The sequence below is a fragment of the Saccostrea echinata genome, unplaced genomic scaffold (genome assembly GCF_033153115.1).
Source record: "Saccostrea echinata isolate AGI-Se365-2 ecotype Australia unplaced genomic scaffold, CSIRO_AGI_Sech_v1 ptg000022l, whole genome shotgun sequence".
Taxonomy (NCBI): Eukaryota; Metazoa; Mollusca; class Bivalvia; order Ostreida; family Ostreidae; genus Saccostrea; species Saccostrea echinata.
In genome coordinates, this window is record NW_026889771.1 from 13,913,971 (window position 1) to 13,935,280 (window position 21,310).

The window sequence follows — 21,310 nt, forward strand, 5'->3', positions numbered from 1 at the left end:
GTACTCTGTATTTTACATGCAATTGTCTTTTAGTTTATCATTTTGCAAGAACTTTTTTTTTTTACATAATTATGTGAGACGATATGCTCTTGTAAAATTTCATTCTCACTAAACATTATATTACAGTAAAACACGTTTATAGCGAACAAGGTTAAAAAATTCATGCATACTGTGAAGTAATTTTTATTCCTTGATTTAAAACATAACAAAAGGCCCATGGGCCACAACGCTCACCTGAGTCACACTGGCCCTGTTGTTCATCGCAAAATTTTTAAAAATTCAATCTTAATTAAGATGATTTTTTTTTACCCCATATAGTTATCCACCCTAACCCAAAAAGGGTTATGACATAACCAAACTTGAACCAACACATCCTTGGGATGCTTCAATATTGTTATTACTATTATTGCCTTGCTGTTCTTCAGCACAAGTAAACATGCACTACATGAAAACTGCTCCCTGATTTTAACCTTATTTTATCCCCAGGATCTATAAAACTGAATGCAAACAATTTTGGAATGTTTCCAGATGAATGTGATTTAGTGTGGCCCTGCCATTTTATAAAAGAATGTTTCAAAAATAAAATCATTTAGTTAATTTCCTTTTAAAATACTGATATCCTATTATAGCCCCATCTTTCCCCCTGGGATCATGATTTGAACAATCTTGATTCTGATTTTTCCCCATATATTCCCCAGTAAAATTTGGCCCAGTGGTTCTGAAGAAGGTGAAAATATGAAAAGTTTATGATGATGCCACTGCTGATGACAACAAACAATGTACAAATTTTGATCAGAAAAGCTCACTTAACCAAAATTTGTGAAAATTATTTCTCGCTTATTAATGTCACGTGACTATCCCATGAAAATAAGGGTGTTTCAAATTTGGTCATCTACATTAAGTGAAATTAATATAAATAACAAGTTTTAGCTGCCTTTGAAAGTGACCCTAAGCTATTAGGAAAACAATCACTTTTAAGGACTTTTGCATTTCTGTAAATTTTAACATAAAGCTCCATGGATAATTTTTGAACTGTTATTTTCATGTTTCAAAAATGAAGGAAAAAATAGTATTCTATAACTGAATGGAACTTTTTGCACTATTATGGATAGGTGTGCTTTGCAAAGAGAATTGTTTTCCAGATACTCGATTTTAAGCTATTTGATGTGAGTTGAGCACCCAATAAAAACCAATCAACAACATACATACATGTAAAGTTTAGATCAGAAACAAGTTACACATACATGTATATCACAGACTTTCAATTGCAATATTTAAAACAGAACTTACAAGTACAGACATAAATTTCAAGAAATTAACAATATCCAGCCAATTTTGTGATATGTTCATAAAAAAGAAAAATGAAGTTCATACATGTATTTCTTATATAAACATCGCACATAAAACAAAATTTTTTTTAAAACATTTGAATTAAATTTTTTTTAAGTTTATACATACTCATTGACATGATCAGTCCAAAAACTTAGATGTACCTTACAGTTATAAAGTAAATCTTGATGCGTAAAAAGAAAATATTGACAATGTTTGTACATGTACTACCCAATTTATATGAAATCAACAATAGAAAATTCAGATCAAAATTTTTAAAAGAATTTAAACATCAACAGCAATGAGGATTTATTGCACTGTTTTAAAACAACAAGAAGTCATGAATGATTCAAAATAATCTCATCTATAACTTAGGACACTTATAACATGCTCCCAAGAGAAACATTTTTTAAAAAAATCTAAAAATTGCATTGCAGGAGCAGGGTAACACCTTCCTACTGAACTGCAAAATATCACAAAAATTAATGACTGCAGAAATATTCTTTTTAATTGGTTAGACAAAATGAATACAGTGCAATGTATGTGCCTTCCTTGTGGTAAAAAAATCAGCACTTCAGAAATAAATACTAACTAAGCACTAAATAAACCTAAAAGTAACATCATTATTTCCTAGTTATGATGTGATTAACAGTTACAAAAGCCATAGCAACAACAGACCATACAATTACTAGAATGACCCAGAAAGTATGCTTAAAAGGGGAGGTAAATCTGTTGTTTAAAGTGGAGACAGATGGATCAGACTTAACTGCTCTTCTAGAGATCAAAACCAATGTAGCTGGAATGACATACTGGATTCCTGCTCCGGCATATGACCCTGTGATCCCAACCAGGAACTCAACCTCATCAGTTGCCAAGGCAATAATGAAGGGGAGAGTAATGGCTGCTAAGGGGAAGACAATTCTGTCAACAAACCAAGAAAATGGTCGACCTTCTTTGTAAAACATAGTTTTCAGATTGTTTCTTAGTGTTATGGATATGATAGGAAAACTAGTGCTTAATGTAAAAACAGGGAAGAGAGCTAAATAATATTGTAACACTGCTGAATTAGTTATTGGTTCTTTAGCATCACACGCATCAGGGATAAAACTTAAAGTATAAATATCTTTTGGTTCATGAAACGCAAAGGCTCCAGTAAAGGAAACTAAGGAATAAAACGATAGAATTAAAATAAAGTCAAAGAAAATCATGATAAAGAGGTTCTTCTTGTTTTTGATTGGTGTCACAAGGGAAGGAAGTGAGTGATGACACATGAACGAGTAAACACACACTCCGAATAAATTTGGAATTCCTTCAAAATCCGCAACTGCGGGGTGTCCTTTGCCTTTTTTGTTGGCCAGCCTGATGATGGTTAATACAATCATGATCATGAATGCTGAAATAAAAAAATAAAATATATTACAAATTAAATATATCTCTATTCAATTTTCTAATTACAATGCACTTTATTTCTAATTTGTTTCTATTAGTATTTTATTCACAATGCATTAAGAAATTTTACTTTTTCTTACCTAACCACCTTGTTACAGTGGTAAAAAGTTGGAGGTACTTGGTTTTCTGGACATTGAAGAAAGTGAAAGGACCCAGAGTGATGGCAAACACAGCCTTAAAGAAATTAATATACAGTCATTTAAATTTACACTTTAAACATAGGCATCTGTTTCTGAGTTAAAATTCTATCTCCATTACACATGTATCACAATAACATGTCATTGACTAGTGCCTGTGATTTTAAACATAAATCGTGAATTAAAAAAAAACCTACATCCTCACAAAATCAGGGGTCCTGAGTCAATACATTGCCGTTGGACCCCCGACAATTTTCATTTGATATCTTGTGGGCGGACTGTAGTGACGTCTTTTGGGAAAATTACAAATCTTGATTGTTTTTCTAATCTGTCAACCAAACACATTAAGGTGATTCGAGCATGACGAAAACACGTCAACTGCGCAACGCGAAATGCCTTTTGGTGATAACACATGCATTTTATGTGTCAACTGATTCCTTTCTGTTTCCATTATCTGTCTACTTCAATTTCATTGGCGCTTCTCAATGAGAAAACCAAGTCCAAATAAAGTGAATGAAATTTGTCAGGGGTCCCACAGCAACATGTTGAGTCAGAACCCCTGATGTTGTGAGGATGAAACACCTTAAGTATATGGTACATTGTTGTGCAAAATAATACTGACAAAAATTGTGCCCTTCTCTTTCTGAACAATAGCAATCTCTTTATATTTAAAATTGTGTGATCTTTCATGATTCTACTCTTAAGTTTCCAGAAAAATATACATGTATTTCAAACAATTCCTTTTTAAAGAGATACCCAAAATTTTGTTTGACATTTTATAACAGGTCATATTGAAATGCAAAGACCATCATGTAGAAAGATTCAAATCTGATTAAATCATGGCCTCTGAAGTCAGGGTGGATCCATGTTTAAATCAATGTAAAAATTATCATAAGTATATGTACGTGGAAATCTCTAGAAATCTTCTCAAGAACAGCAGGGCCATTAGTATTCATATTGATATATATTGATACACGTTCATATTGGATTTTGTACAACCATTCCCATACAATGCAGATTCAAGTTTGGTTAAATCTTTGCCCTTGACACAAAAATGGGGCCAATAATGAGAGAGGGCTTATATAGGCAAAGCCTGCAGCCCATCTATTCAAATCAAAAAAGGAGTTGAAAGTTTTTCATTGGGATAAACATGAAAATTCTTTAACAATCTTCCTATTAAGAATGGAAGGGCTGCATTGACTCAGGTAGTGACTATAAAGGGTTAGGAGGTGGATAAAATATACAGGTTGGTAATAGAATATGTCTAGAATTCAGGAATGAAAGGTCATTGATTAACCAATGCTGGAAAGTGGAGAAGTACATAACCTTGCGCAGAAAATTTTGTGCCGTAAATTGTACTTTATTTGCATTACGAGATCTGTAGCATTATGGTCAAAGACTAAAATATAAAACCATAATGCTACAGTTTTGAAGCTACATGTAATATATAATCTCCCCCTTGAAAATTGGCTTGGCCCTTCGATTTGAACCCCCTTCACCAATAAATGCTATGTTCCAAAATTCAACGGAAAAGTCCCAGTGCCTTGAGAGAAGAATGGAAATGTAAAAAGTTAACAGATGATGCACAAACTTTGATCAAAAAATATCAGTTGAGCCTTTGGCTCAGGTGAGCTAAAAGCTAAAAATCTGTGTACTTACCACCATTATTCTGTAAACAGATGTTCTGTCTAGACTAGAGCTCTCCCAGCAGGGGTCTGAGTTTACCAAGTTCAAACTTGAGCAGGAGACATTTTCACTTTCATTGTGTTTGTATGTACTGAAAAAGGTTATTATCAGCATGAGGACTTTCACTCTTCCTACATTTCAAAAATTCATACAGTCAAACCTCATTATCTCAACCTTGATGGGACCAAGAAAATACTTCAAGACATCCGAGGAATATTTCAAGATATTCAAGGTAAAATTTTTAAGGAATATGTGGTTGGGACGACATAGCCATAGTATTTGAGATATCAGTGTTCGAGATACAGAAGTTCAACTGTATTTCAAAATTCAGCCGAAATTTGTCAGACTGTTTTGCTGCAATGTTATACTCTTAAAAAGTTTTCTGCATCCTGTAAAATTTACCATATAACATCCCTGAGTGACTTAGGAACAGCAACAGCATAAATAGAGAGATCACCATACAGATATATCACCATGCAGAGGTAGAACAAGATAACACCAACTGTAAAAAGTAAAAAAATAAACTAGAAATATGTCCATAGGACATGAATGCCCCGCCGAGGGTATATTAGTAATGCAACATGAAAATTTGTATTAGTGTATGAAATTTGATGAGAATATCTTGAATAGTTTCTTCAAAATTGAAATTGAAATCTAAAAAGAAGGATATAGATGATAAAATCTCGCCAAATTATGTATAAGTGCATAAACTTACATAAATATATCTTAAATGGTTTCTTTAAAATTAAGCAAAATGCAAATCTAAGAAAAGTGAGGTCAAGGTCACAGGAAAGTTCAAGGTCAAATGTTTTTGATGCAGTTGAATACTTCAATCTCACAAATACGTATCAGCATATACAAGTTTGATAAAAATATTTTGAATGGTTTATTTAAAACTGAGCTAAACATTAATTTAAAATAAATGAAGTTAAGGTCAAAGGAAAGGTCAAAAAATGTTGATGCAGTTGAAAAGGTTACATCAGTATGTATAAGCATATGAAGTTTGATAAAAATATTATGAATGGTTTCTTTAAAACTGAAACACAAATTGAGAAAAGTGAGGTCAAGGTCAAAGGAAAGGTCAAGGTCAAAAATGTTGATGCAGTTGAATAGTTTACATCAGTATGTAACAGCATATGACGTTTGACACTAATTAAAGAAAATAGAGGTCAAGGTCAAAGGAAAGGTAAAAAAATGTTGATGCAGTTGAATAGCTTTCATCAGTATGTATCAGCATGTGAAGTTTGATAACACTGTATTGAATGGTTTCTTTAAAACTGAGCTAAACACCAATTTAAGAAAAGTGAGGTCAAAAGGTCAAAGGAAAGGTCAAGGTCAAAAAATATTGATGCAGTTGAATAGCTCTCATCAGTATGTATCAGCATATGAAGTTTGATAAAAATATCTTGAATGATTTCATTAAAACTGAGCTAAACACTAATTTAAGAAAAGTGAGGTCAAGGTCAAAGGAATGGTCAAGTTCAAAAAATGTTGATGCAGTTGAATAGCTTACATCAGTATGTATCAACTTATGAAGTTTGATTACACTATCTTGAATGGTTTCTTTAAAACTGAGCTAAACACTAATTTAAGAAAAGTGAGGTCAAGGTCAAATGAAAGGTCAAGGTCAAAAAATGTTGATGCAGTTGCACAGCTCTCATCAACATCTATCAGCATATGAAGTTTGATAAAAATATCTTGGATAGTTTCTTTGAAACTGAACTTTGAACAGAGCTAAACGCAAAGTGTGACGGAAGGACAGACGGAAGGATGGAAGATGGACATGACAAACACTATATGCCCCAGCCATATTCATGGCGGGGCATAAAAACATTCAAGTCAGCTTAAAATTCTTCAACTCCAGATAAGAATCAAAATAAGGAAATCATAATTAATGATGAACACCAGGGAAGCTAAATTTCTTTATTATACATGTATCCCAAATTCATGATAATGGTTCATGTATCCAGTTTTTTCTTGTTCTGGGTGAAATTATAAGTCTACAATAATGGCATAAATTCACTATATCTGTGTTCACTATATAAACATGTTTTAATGAATCATTGTTTTCTTACAAATTAAACATTTCCAAGAATAGTACTTTCCAATGACAAGAGGCCCATGGGCCTTCACAGTCACCTGAGTATCATGAGTTTCTCAGGCTGATCTCTTTGGCCCCTTCTGGAAATGGACTGGACTTATGCAACAAAAATTTTACCATTTGTTGAGGACTTAAATCTTTATAATCATTATCATATTTATGCAGCTTGTCTCTAAGAAGTCCCGGAGTAAAGAGGGTAAGAAATACGGTATAATCAATTTCAGTATATGACCATCTTAGCCCCCCTCCCTCCCAAACCCATCCTTGATAAATAAGATTTTCAAGGTGTACTATATTTCAATAAATGACCATCCTGGGACCTGGTTGAACTACTGAATTTCACAATTTTAATTGAGGGCTGTGTTTATTAAAATCTTGTAAACAGTTAGCCTGCTAAATGCCCATGAGTAGAGAAGATTTTTAAATACCGGTATACAGTGTATATTATATCTTCCATACAAGATATATTTTCAATACAGGCCCACCCTAGGGCCTAAACCATGGACCAAAGAGTATAATTTTCACACTTTGGGTAAAAGGATGAGTACTCATCTATAAAAATAATGCAGAACAGTTTGCCTGCTAGATATTCATAAGGAAACAAAATTTTATAAGAAATGCATTTGCAGTACATGACCAACTTAGTCCCACCTTGGAGCCTGAACCCTGAACCCAGGGGCCATGAATTTCATGATTTTGGTAGAGAGTTCATTGCTAATTACAATCATGTTAACGTCACCCACTTGGCGCAGTGGTTAGAGCGTTTGCTCTAGAGTCGCGGAGTAAGGAGTTGCAGGTTCAAATCCCACTGTGGGACGTGGAGACTGGTCCTTTGGATGAGACCGTATAAACTGAGGTCCTGTGTCACAGTAGGTGCTGGCACGAAAAAGAATCCCTTACTGCTCAATGGCCCTGAGTGCCGATTATAGGTCAAAATTTGTAGCTATCCATGCAAGTGGTGGCATCTCCATATGAGTGAAAAATTCTCGAGAGGGACGTTAAGCAATAAACAAACAAACAAACAAAACAATCATGTTAACAGTCTGACTGATGTCAAAGAGAAAAGAGGAAGGTTTTTGAAGAATACATTTGTTGGTTTGGCCCTATGAAGCTATATGAAAAAAATATTTAAAATGGTTCAGCAGTTCCAGAAATTAAATTGAAGCTGAAAATGATCAAAAGTTTATGGAGGACTAAGGACAATGGACAAAAACAGATAGCAATGTGAGTGACTAAGGTGACCTAAAAAAAAAACAAACAATTATTCAATTTTGATGTGCTTCCACTATGTGTAATGCATGTTTATCACTTTAGTACAACTTTATATTAGGGGGGAGGGGAGCAACTACTCTCTCTCTCTCTTACAATTATCAATGGATCAAGATAATTGAAAATTGTCTTTTCAATAGAAAAAAGGAGAATGATGAGATCAAGGCTGCAGTGGTAAGAAAATGAAATTGAGACATCTATTTGCTCAGGATATAGTACTAGTTGAGACTCAGATTTATACTAAAATGAGAATTGCAGACTCATTTTGACATATTCATAATATCAATGTACGAGGGTTGATCCAAAGTTCATGGAATTTTTTAAATATTTTATCTATTTATTAGTGGAAGTGCTTGAAAATTACAGATGAACTTATGTACGCTTGTTGAATTTTTCTTAATAAAAAATATTTTAAATACAATGTATTCATGAAAATAACACTTTGACAGCTGCCATAGTAACAGATGTTTGAAAATTCATGGGAGACATTTATTTATTCATTATCATTTCAATTCTTAATACTCACTGTGAGAAAAAAATGCATTAATTAAGTGGTATATGAAACAATAATGATGCATAATTATGATTGCTTGAACTCTTATAAATCTTTGTGTGAAAGTTTTATCAATTTTACTGGATATTTAGTTTTTCAAACTGATGATTTGTTATTCATCATGACATCGTTAGACAACATTGAAATGTGGCTGCCTTTTGGAGGGTCATTTTTTCCTCATAGACAAATTGAGTGTTAATAGATGTGGACAGCCGATGAACTGTGCTTGACATTGCTACTGAAATCGGAACATCATATGGAACAATGGAGCATGTTTTGAAAAAAGATCGTAATATGAAGAAAGTGGGTGCAAGATGGGCTTTTCTCAAGAGCAGAAATGGAGAAAAGAATGCAGTGTTTTGTAGAATTTCTAAGTCGATTTGAACTTAAGGATGAGATGCTCCTAAAACGTAACATGACATACCTAACCTGACATTACGTTGAAGACTCCCCCGGATTTTACAACTGTCCATGTTAAGAAAGCTTGTGTGACCTTAATGGTAATTGGAATGTGGTGAAATTTTCCAGTATTGTTGCACAATGGCTCTATTTTATAAATATGTCTATTGTTTGCTTTAGTCACATCACAATAAATTTTAGTAAGAAATTCTATGAACTTTTGGATCCTTGTACAGTTCGATGTTCAAAATACTAAAATTTCAACAGCAGACTGTATTTAAATCTACTCACTGTTAATGGAAATGGGGGAAATTTATACAGAGTTACACTATATCCACTACACTCTAATGCCTTCATGCATATTTTTTCAGCATTAACATTTGGTATTGCATATTGATTCTGCCACTAATTTGAATAATATAAATAAAAGCGTAAGTATCTATGTTTACATTAAACCCAGAAGATACATACATTTATTAAAAAACAGCTCTGCCAGTTTCCCCTGAAATTAAGAAAATGAAAATTAGATGGCAGAAATTTATTTATGTCATATTTTACAAATGCATTCATGCTAGATAACTACATAAATACACAAAATATTTTTCTGCATGCACATACATGTATTAAGTACATTTTTATCACGTGAGGAATAAACTTACCAACTCCACCCTCTCTTTGATATCAAATATATCATCTCTGTAATCTACAATATAAATAATGAAAATTGATTTTTGATTATCAGTTTTGCCATATTAACGAAATCAAGGATATAATTCCAGCTGTTGATTATAAATCAAGGTCCAATTAATGCATGGTTCTATGGTTTTTGACATTCAAATTACATAAAATGCATAAATTTTTAAAATTGTTTCTGTCACTTCAAGTATTTTAAAAGGCTAATTAAACAATGTTTCCCCATATTTTAAAAGGCTACTTAAATAATGTTTCCCCAATGCCTTCCTCTTAGGAATTTAAAATATGTTTCCTGGATTGATTTACAAAAATAATTCACCGCATTCACATTAATCATTATTTTGAGGGAAATTACCTTTTAGTTGTTACATGAAAGAAATATTACATAAATATATGAATAAATACCTTTTTAATAAAACAAAATATTGTTAAAATTATTTTCGGTACAAATGGGTGTTTTATTTGAGTAAACTAGTATACCAGGGAAGCTTAAATTATTAAAAGCTGAAACTTGCAAAAATTTTCCTTTATGCAACAAATCTGTAAAAGTGTAATGTACAAATGTAACAGTGAAAATCTTACAAGAAAATTAATTAGTTTAAACATTATTTGTCTAATGTGACATTACCGATTAAATGTAGACATTTTTTCAACCTCTGAGCTGTCATTTCAACCTCTACTATTATCAATGATATTTATGCAATAAATTCATTTATATTTTTTAAAATGTTGGATTGTATCATTTCTTGATTAAGAAGAAAACTACAAGAAAACTACTTTTTTTCTGATTATCCAATAAGAAAATAGCAATATGTACCCAAAACTTCTGCATTCAGAAGAAACACTTTGAGGGTTTTTTCTTGCTAATTATACATCTACATAATGTATTAAACTTACTCTGGTCAACAGTTTTATCTGGAAAGCAAGACAACATGCATTTGACAGCTGTCATGAAAAAGAAATTATTTGAAATTATTTACAAAGCTGCATCATGCAGACACTGACTATGGGCATTATGGCTGAAAAATGATAATGATCAAGACAAGAAATATTTTCACATATGACATATGATCTTTAACAAATTTCAAAAAATTTAAGCTGATTTAGTGAATAAATCAGAATCACAAAAGAATTCTAAATAAAGAGAAATCAGTTTCAGAAAACTGACCAGTTATCAGGGATATTATATATATATATATATATATATATATATATATATATATATATATATATATATATATATATATATATATATATGACAGATAAAGATTAGGCTCTGGATCTTCTGCAGCAGGCCAGATAACTACGGTAATCCTATGGAAGCTAATTTGAAAAATATAATTTTCTACTAAATACTTAATATCTCTCTTTGCACATTCATTCTTACAAAGTTATGAATCATGTCTTAATGCCTACTAAAACAACAAACATGTACCATATCTGAACAATTTAGTACAATTATGAGAAAAGTTATTAGGAAAAAACAGAAAAATTGTGGACAGCCGAACTGACAGACAGTGATTACTACAGGGCACACTCAAATGCTGCGGGGCCCTAATTAGTTTTACAAACTTTTCTCTTCTTTATACACACCTTTTTCATCACTCTTCAGCAGAGGGCTTCTCTCATCCTGGAAAATGTCTGCATCTGATGCAATTTCTGCAGAGTCTCCAATGTTAGCTCGAACAGACTCTGTTCTCTATTTCCAAGAGAAAAAAATGTCTTTTTAAAGAGACACTGAGATGGAAAAATCAACAAGAGTAGAATTTTTGCATGATACATGCAACTTTTGTTTAATTCTTGAAAGTATGAGGTTTCAGAAAATTACAAGTTTCAGAACCTAAAAAATTTACTTTTATGGAGAAAAATATAGTAAAAATAATTTTTGTCTGCCCCAACACAAAAATATTGCTTCACTTCTTCCTCTTTACTGTACGCATGCACAGAAAAGTTGAAGAAGTTACCATCGTGTCAATTCCATAGACATAAATGTCGGATGATTGAGAATTTTGATACAATCTTCAAAAAAGATGATCAGAACTTATTCCTCACATTTGCTTGCTTCAATTCAATGTTGCTTACAAGTTTCATGCTAAAAATAAAAAAAACAAGAGGCCCATGGGCCACATCGCTCACCTGAGTAACTTTGGCCATACTGTTCATTACCAGACTTCCCCCCTTGTAATACCTATTGTGGCCCCGCCCTACCCCCAGGGGCCATGATTTGAACAATTTAGAATCTACACTACCCCAGGATGCTTCCACATAAGTTTAAGTTTTTCTGGTTCAGTGGTTCTTGAGAAGATTTTTCAAGATTTTTCCTATATATTTCAATGTAAAACTTGGATTCCCTATTGTGCCCCCCCCCCCCCCCCCATCCCCGGGGTCATGATTTGAACAATTTAGAGTATACACTACTTGAGGATGCTTCCACATAAGTTTCAGCTTTTCTGGTTCAGTGGTTCTTGAGAAGAAGATTTTTAAAGATTTTTCCTATATATTTCAATGTAAAACTTGGATTCCCTATTGTGGCCTCACCCTACCCCCGGGGGTCATGATTTGAACAATTTAGAATCTACACTACCCCAGGATGCTTCCACATAAGTTTCAGCTTTTCTGGCTCAGTGGTTCTTGAGAAGAAGATTTTTAAAGATTTTTCCTATATATTTCAATGTAAAACTTGGATTCCCTATTGTGGCCCCGCCCTACCCCCGGGGGTCATGATTTGAACAATTTAGAATCTACACTACCCCAGGATGCTCCCACATAAGTTTCAGCTTTTCTGGCTCAGTGGTTCTTGAGAAGAAGATTTTTAAAGATTTTTCCTACATATTTCAATGTAAAACTTGTATTCCCTATTGTGGCCCCGCCCTACCCCTGGGGGTCATGATTTGAACAATTTAGAATCTACACTACCCCAGGATGCTTCCACATAAGTTTCAGCTTTTCTGGCTCAGTGGTTCTTGAGAAGAAGATTTTTAAAGATTTTTCCTATATATTTCAATGTAAAACTTGGATTCCCTATTGTGGCCCCGCCCTACCCCCGGGGGTCATGATTTTAACAATTTAGAATCTACTCTATCCCAGGATGCTTTCATATAAGTTTCAGCTTTTCTGGCCCAGTGGTTCTTGAGAAGAAGATTTTTTTATGACCCCACCCTATTTTTGTCTTTTCTTGATTATCTCCCCTTGTAAGGGGACTTGGCCCTTTATTTTAACAATTTAAACTCCCCTTCCCCCAAGGATACTTTGTACCAAGTTTGGTTAAAATTGGCCCAGTGATCCTTGAGAAGAAGTTGAAAATGTGAAAAGTTTACAGACGGACGGACAGACCGACGGACAGACGGACGGACGACGGACAACGGGTGATCAGAAAAGCTCACTAAAACATGTGACCTTGACATCGTTGACATTGACGATAACAACCATGTGAAAGACACAACCTTTGTTTTTCCTGCACTTACATTTTGCAGTTCTTTTCTTGCTTTACAGTGCACTTGAGTTGTCAAAACTGCTTTATTCATATTTCAAATAAATCTTTATCTTTAATGATTTAGTGTAGTGATAGATAAATAGAATACTGGAATTTTGCCTTGTAAATGCTTGAACTAACAGTTCTGACATTACATGTAGTTTCAAAATGCATTCATTTTTAATTAAGAATCTTTGAAAATTATTATAACAGATACTGGTATATGCCAGTTCTATTCCCTCTAAAAAGCTTAATACAGGTAATCAAAGATACATATAGCTTAGCTCAATGGATGCTATCTTTTATAAGGAAAAGTCCCACATTAAACAAATAATCTATTAGTGTGCATCCTAGAAGCAACATTTATGCAAGTTTGGTTCAGGTAGGGCTTACAGTTACTTGGGAATGGACTTGCTCTTAAAACTTAAACCTTGTCACTCATTTAGAAAATGCAGGTCAGATCCAAAGCAAGTCTGGTAGTTTACATCCCTTAATGCATCATCGGAACATGTTTGGTCCAGATAAACCTTATAGTTAATACTTCGGAATGCACTTGCTCAAAAAAATACAAGTTCTGTTGGTCACTCATCCTGAAAATGTAGGTCAAATCCAGCATCTGAAGCAACTCTGATAGCGTGCATCCCTAGATGCATCATCCATGCAAGTCTGGTCCAGACAGGGCTTGAAGTTAAAATTGAATGAGCCTACTTGAATAACTTTCACCTGGTCACTCATATGTAAAATGTAAGTCAAATCCAACATCCAAAGCAAGTCTGGTAGTGTGCATCCCTTGATGCATCATATATAAAGAAGTTTGGTTCAGGTGGGCCTTTTTAATTTCTAAATAACAGACCTGTACCAAAAACTTTCACCTGGTCATTTATCCATAAAATGTAGGTCAGACCAAGCATCCAAAGCAAGTCCACTAGTGTGCATCGATACATCTATTTTTAAGTTTGGTCACCATTCATCTCTGATCAATATAGGGCATAGAGGTACTTGAAAAGAAATCTGCTTTAAAAACAAGTTAACCTGGGATGCTGATGTCGAGGGTATCACATAAGCTCCCTCAACTTTGTTGAGGTGAGCTAAAAATCAAGATAATTTGAATTATTGTCCCCCACATATATCACACATATGTGTGATATTCATCATTCATCTGTCCGTCTGTCACAATTTTTTAAACATATCTTCTTTCATTCAAAAGTTTTGACCAAGGGCTTTCTCATTTCAATGTGCATTACCTATGACAAAACTTTTTTAAGTATATACTTTAGTTTTTTAACCTCATTACTTTAAACTTTAAATTTAACCTACTTTTAAAAATAGTTCACATTGGTTATAACTTTTGCATCATTTTGATCTCATGACCTTGACCTAGACATTTGGCTTACTTGTCAAAAATTTCAACTTTGTCAAAACTTTTGCACCAGAAGAGATAGGTCTTTCATATTTTTTTCACATGTTTAATAAATAACAGGACCTTTTGGAATGTACGTATTTGACCTCATGACCAAGAAGTTTGATGCAGTTTTTAGAAACCTTAATCTTGCCTGTAACATTTAATAATTCAAAAATTCAAATCATTTTTGTATGATAGACAGACAAGACACACAGATAAGACAATTACAGTATGTCATAAATAACTGCATCCCAACCAATAAGAGTGGGCGACCACAATTTTTTCTACGTAAAGCTTCATTAAATCTTATATGACTAAATCAAAATCTTAATGATTTGGTGACATTTAAAACTGTGATCTTCTCATAAAATGTCAGTAACCCTATGGAGCTTACATCAATTTTCTCCTCATTAGATGTTTTATAAAAGTGGATCTTGGTTAAACCTGTGACTTGCAAAGATGATCTGAGTTGAGATTAACAATGACCTTATATGAGAAACTTACAATTTAAAACATGCACTTTTTTTTCATAGCTTGGTGATTAATTTCAGTTCATATCCTCATGATGATTATTGCAACAGTGTGAATGATTTTAAAATATTTGACTACGAGAAATGACCTAGCTAGAATGTTATTGCCCTCACAATACAAGTACTGTGCTACTTTAAATCACAAGTTCCTAATTAAATGAGTCACTTATGTCCCACTCGTCTTGTTGAAAGAAGTTTTAATAACTCACTTTATAAACAATATCAGCTTTTTTATGCAGAAAAAGGGTAGCATTGGCTGTAGCCATAGTCTCCAGTACAAACGTTACCGTCATGTAGCTACAAAATATAAAACCGGAATAATTGTTTGTTAAAGGATAAATTTACTAATTCTGTGCAATTCATATATAAACTATGTAAACACATATCAATCTGAAATTAAAATCATTTATCTGACTCCAGTGCTCTACTAGTATACCAGTATACTAAAAGCAAACACTGGGAGAGAGAAAGTTACTTTGTGAAATGGTGATGTATATTCATAGACAAAAGAGTCTACAACATAGAACTGCATATTAAGCTGGATCAATTAACAACAGAATGGGTAACAGAGGTTTTGAAAACTCCAAAACCCTAAACCCTAAAGCAGTTGTTTCAATCAAGATAAAGAAAAAATTCTGTTCGTAGCACAACCCTACTCTGTGTACAATATATATCTATAACATAAATGTAAAACAGGAGATGCACATTGCCAATATGTAATAAAGAGTTTGGGAGTTTCATTGAATTGCATTCATGTGAAACATACGGACCTAAGGACACCCAAATCACTTTATACCCACTACTTTTCAAGAGACAGATATGATGATCCAAAGTGATTTCAATATATCAAAGAGTTCAACAGGCCCACCTGAATCCTGCCAGCAATACAATGATGACCAGACTCAGCAACCATCCAGCATTCTGGAAAGCCAGTGGCATTGTTAGTGCTCCTGTACCCACAATCAGATTAAATAGATACACAAACCCAACCTGCAATTAAAGATGACCAAATAAAATTAATTTTGTTTCCATCAATTTTTTTTTCTTAATTATTTCATTTACATCCCAATGTAAATTTTCCATTTTAAAATTGGAAATGCCCTCTTTCATCTTTTGGCCAAGAAGTTCTTTGACAGATGCTTTTGTTCTCATTTCTATATAAAGCTACATGACTAGATTGGAGAGGGAGACAGCTGGCTTTGCTAGTTACACTTTCTTCATATACTGGGATCTCCCCTTTGTTTTCTCTGCTTAGTCCCTCATATTCTGTTACTTTAAGTTCAATTAAAACATTGCTGTGACGTCATGCCTTTGTTCTTTCAGTCTAAAAATTTACCTGTAGCCGTCCGATAATAATAATTCACAGTCCAATAATATATTATCGGACGGCAGTGATAACAAAATCAGACAGTAGTTAAAAAACAACAACTAGAGTGAAATCAAGGTTTAATATGTCCAGAGACCAAAAAAAAAAGTTACGGAGAAAAAATTCAGGGAAAGCGAACGCGAGGAAAATAAGTTGTTAAAAATAGCAAATCCAAGAAGAATGAAACTGGAGTTTTAACCTTTCTCAAAAGTAATACTTTCCATTCGGTTTTTGCAAAGCGTTTTCGATACAGCACTGTGAATAAGCCAATTTAAATCCATTTCTGATAAAGATCCAGTCTGCGAATCTCTTCATTTAACGAGGTTTGTTCGCTAATGACCGCACTTTTAAAACCCAAGATTTTCATCATATCATCCAATCAAAATTTTAGATAAAAATCCACACTTTTACTTTGAATGCATTTTGAAGATATCATCGAAACACTGTATCTGTATCAAAGTCAAATGCACTTAATAAAAAAAAATATTCCGAATCATTAAAAAATATCCTTCATCACCTGACCACTGTCCATAGTTCCTGCTACGACTGCCATTGAATGAATGAATGAAACAAGAGTTCACTAACTGGTTTTACAATCTAAAGAAAAAAAAACTTTCTCTTTTCTTTTGTCTACTTATTAGATGGTTTTAGGTAGAAAACTATTGATGCCTGAACTGCTATTGTGTAATTATCGGACTCCTCCGGGTAACTTTTGGACATTTAAATGGCAATGTTTTAATTAAGATATATGCCTCATACAATTCTATATGTAAAATTATCAGACTGTTTTCGGCCCTAACGGGCCTCAAACAGTCTGATAATTTTACATATAGAACAGTATTCGGCATATATCCATTACTTATACATGTATTTGGGTTGGGGAAAGTACCGGTAGGTTTTTACATTGTATTATAACTGTAAAACTGGTAATAAATTTGTAAAGTCTTGTTAATCTTATTTTTATTTCTAGTTCCTTTCAATTTACAAATATTTCCAAGGTATATTCTAATGTAGAGGTCTAATTCAGAAAGTTGTCTAAAAATAAAAATAAACACAACATACAGGCTATTGAACACCAGACCTGCATGCTGCAGTATTAACTAAAAGTAACTGACTACAAGTGAACTTTCTAAATAAGTTACAGATGGAATTTAAAAGGTTTTATCTCATAATCTTTTATAATTTTAAAGATATTTATTTAACAGTGTGAGAATTGAATTATAATACTAAACAAGAGGCCCATGGGCCACAACGCTCAACTGAGTCAATATGGCCCTGCTGTTCTTCATCAGCAGTTTTTTTTTTCTATTATATACATGTATTCCTTAAACTTAATGTAAAACTTTGATCCCTATTGTGACCCCACCCTATCCCCAGGTGTCATGATCTTTATAGATATAGCCCAACCCTACCCCTCAGGGTCATGATTTGAACAAACCTGAATCTACACAACCTCAAGATTCTTCCATATCAACATGATCAATGTGATTAATCATGGTTTTGCTGTTCTTGAGAAAAGATTTTAGAGTTTTTTTCCTATACATTTATATGTTAAACTCATAAAGTGCATTGTGGCCCCACCCTACCCCAGGGGGTCATAATGTATTTGAACAAACTTGAATCTACACTGCAACCTGAGGATGTTTCCATATTAATGAATTTTAATTGCCTGCAAGATATCAAGTACCAGTAATTTTTAACAGTTGTAAATTTAATTTCTGTTATTTATGTCTCTGGGAGTTTTGGACTTGGAATTGATTAGTTGTGTATTTGAAATAAATATTTATTTAATTATTTGCTTATGTTGATATGAAGTTGATAACTAAATAAAAAATTCAAAAAAAAAAAAAGAGGCAAATTTAATATATTTGCTTATGATGATCATGTTGATATTAAATTAGCATTTTTTCGTATGACAAACAAAATAGTGTTAATTTATATGGAGTGGTAAGTTACTTACAACATATCATGTATGTGTTGATTAATTTATAACTTTTAGAGGAAATTGCAGGAATATTAATTAAATAGGCCTAATGAGGAAGCTAGCTTAAATATTTAAATACATGTTTATCTCCCTATTAAATTTTATTCATAGGAAAAATTACACTTTTCAAATTAAATGAACGAACACAATACATTTGTCTCGCTATTAAAATGAAAATGTAGGCTACTTTGGTTCGAAATTTGGAACGAATTAAGGACATACGCAACGTAGTTTGAACTTTATTGTATTTTTCTCTGGAGTTGAAGAGTTCCAATACTTAAAGGAACTGTCTGCTACATTTTAATGTCTTTATATGCTGTTGTACACTTCTTCTTAAACAAGTTTTGATAAACAAAACATCTAGAATATATGTTTAGTAATTTTTGTATATATTTTTCTTTAAATTATACAAGAATTTTCATGAAATGATATCTTTTCAAAACCCCTGGTAATGCATGCTGATTTTTTGTCTATGAACATCTGATGGCATTATAATCTTAAATTAAGAATATCTTGAAAAATTATCAGTAAGTAAGATACGTTGCGAATGTCCTTAATTAAAATACATCAAATCATGATCAAGTGAAAACTCAATCTTACCGCTTTCGAATAAGAAGCACCAGCCTCTGTTAACGTATTTCCTGCCATCTTGACCCCTTTGTCCAGTTACTTTATTCTCAAATTCACTTGTTAAAACGCAATCGTGACAACCAATTGACTCTGTCTCTGGCAGCTGTTGATAAATTCTCCATTTTGTTATCATGTGACCTACAGTACTGAGGGGTCTCGTCACCCGCGTATTTCGCCACCTACTTCAGGTCAATTTTTTAAAAAGTAATCAATTTGGAATATTCTTTTAAAAGTTTTAAATTCGGGTAAATATTTACATGAATTTTCATAAAATTTAATTTATTTGGTAAAACAAATTATTTGGAAAATCAAAGGAAAATATAGCCATCACTAATATTGTCCCTCGCTTTCGCGAAAGCGAGGGGACATTTAATCTCATTCATCTGTCATTCTGTCACAAAAACTTTAACATTGGTCATAACCTTTAATTCATAGACACCCCTAGTTTAATTCTTAAACAAAAAATATATCTTCTATACTATAACATAAGGTAAATGAGAAGAGTATTTCACCTGTACGTTACCTGTGACAAGAAATTTTCAAATATACTTTGACGTTCGACCCCTTGACATTGACCTTCAAGTTAGACCTACTTTTCAAAAAAATTAACATAACTTTTCAAAACTTTTGAATCAGAAGAGAAAGGGCTTTCATATTTCACATGTACATTACCTGTGACAAGACATTTCTAAATAGACTATTGTTATTGACCCCGTGACCTTGACCTCAAAGTTTGACCTACTTAAAAAAAAAAAAGATTGATTATAACTTTTGAAGGAGAGAAGATAGGGTATTCTTATTTGACTTATGTGCATTACCTGTGACAAGATGTTTCTGATCATGCTATGAATTTTGACCATTTGACTTTAACCTTGAATTTTGACCTAATTTTCAAAACAAAACAAAACAAAAAACAAAACCAAAAAAAAAAAAAAACAAAAAAAAAATCATTGGTGATAACTTAAGAATGAATGAAGATAAGGCCTTCCTATCTGATGAGTGCATTTTCTGTGACAAGAAGTTTCCGAATATGCTCTAATATTAGATCCAATGGCCTTGACCTTCAAGTTTGACCTAATTTGCAAAAAAATATCATTGCTGCTAACATTTGAAAGAGACAAGATAGGGCATTTCTAATTGACAAGTACATTATCTGCGTGAAGACATTTCCAAATATACATTTTCTATGATTTTAACCCCACGACCTTGACCCTGAAGTTTGACCTAATTTTCTTTTGAATGAGAGAAGATAGGGCATTTATATTTGTCATGTGCATTACCTCTTTCAAGAGCTTTCCTAATGTACTCTGGTTTTCATGTATGACAAGACGTTTCCGAATGTACTATGATTTTTAACGCCATGACCTTGAAGTTTGACCTAATTTTCAAAAAAATTTATTGCTGATAACCTTTGAATGAGATAAGGTAGGGCATTTATATTTGATATGTGCATTACCTCTCTCAAGGCTTTTCCAAACATACTCAGGCTTTTGATATAATGACCTTGAACTTAAAGTTTAATCTATAGTCTTTTTCAATGTCTTTACATTGGTAGTAACTTTTGAATGAGAGAAGATAGGGCTTTTATATTTTACCTGTACATTACCAATGACAACACCTTTTAGAAAGATATATAATTTTTGACTCATGACCTTGACCTAGAATTTTGACCTACTTGTCAGAAATGTCAACTTTGACCATAACTTTTGCTCCAGAAGAGACAGGACTCTTTTTTTTCAAAAGTGCTTTACTTGTGACAAGACCTTTTGAATTGTATTATGGATATTTGACCTCATGACCTTGAAGTTTGTTGCCGTTTTGAGAAGCTTTAATCTTTGCCATAACTTTTGTTAACTCAATAAATTTCTTTCTTTTTTGTATGGTGGACAGACAAGACAGGACATATAAACAAGACATTTACAATTTGCCATAAATAATTGCATCCCAACCACTAAGACAACACCGAAAGCGGGGGACCACAATTCTTTGAATTTGATTGTTTTGGTAAAAATTGCTATTTCACTGTAGAAACTAATGTAAACTGAAAATACATTTAAAAAATTCCTTTTTTACAGGTATCACCTATTCACACCAAAACTTTTGTTGCTGAAAGGGGGGGGATATATTTTAAACTCAATTTTTATCACCAGCTATGAATTTTTAATCTAAGAATCTGAAAAAGCTCAACTAAATGTATTGTTATTATTTATATGCTACTACTATGTCTAATAATAATAAAGTCTCTGTGTAAAAAAAAAAGACCAATTGTCAAATTAATAAACATATGACAAATTTTAATTACAGGTTAAC

At 32.8% G+C, this 21,310-nt stretch overlaps 2 protein-coding genes across 2 annotated transcripts in view; one reads left to right on the forward strand and one right to left on the reverse strand.

Moving 5' to 3' along the window:
• The window catches only part of LOC133190462 (spindle assembly abnormal protein 6 homolog), a 281,161-nt gene that overhangs the window by 228,915 nt on the left and 30,936 nt on the right, over nt 1-21,310 (forward strand). The window lies entirely within an intron of this gene.
• Nucleotides 1,352-19,100, reverse strand: LOC133190466 (transmembrane protein 104-like). Its single transcript, XM_061326122.1, has 10 exons — nt 18,971-19,100; nt 15,889-16,010; nt 15,230-15,317; nt 11,210-11,315; nt 9,583-9,626; nt 9,395-9,425; nt 5,004-5,103; nt 4,575-4,692; nt 2,859-2,952; nt 1,352-2,722 (listed from the first exon to the last, which is right to left on the reverse strand). Exons 1-10 carry the CDS (start codon nt 19,016-19,018, stop codon nt 1,953-1,955), a joined length of 1,521 nt encoding a protein of 506 aa, XP_061182106.1. The 5' UTR covers nt 19,019-19,100; the 3' UTR covers nt 1,352-1,952.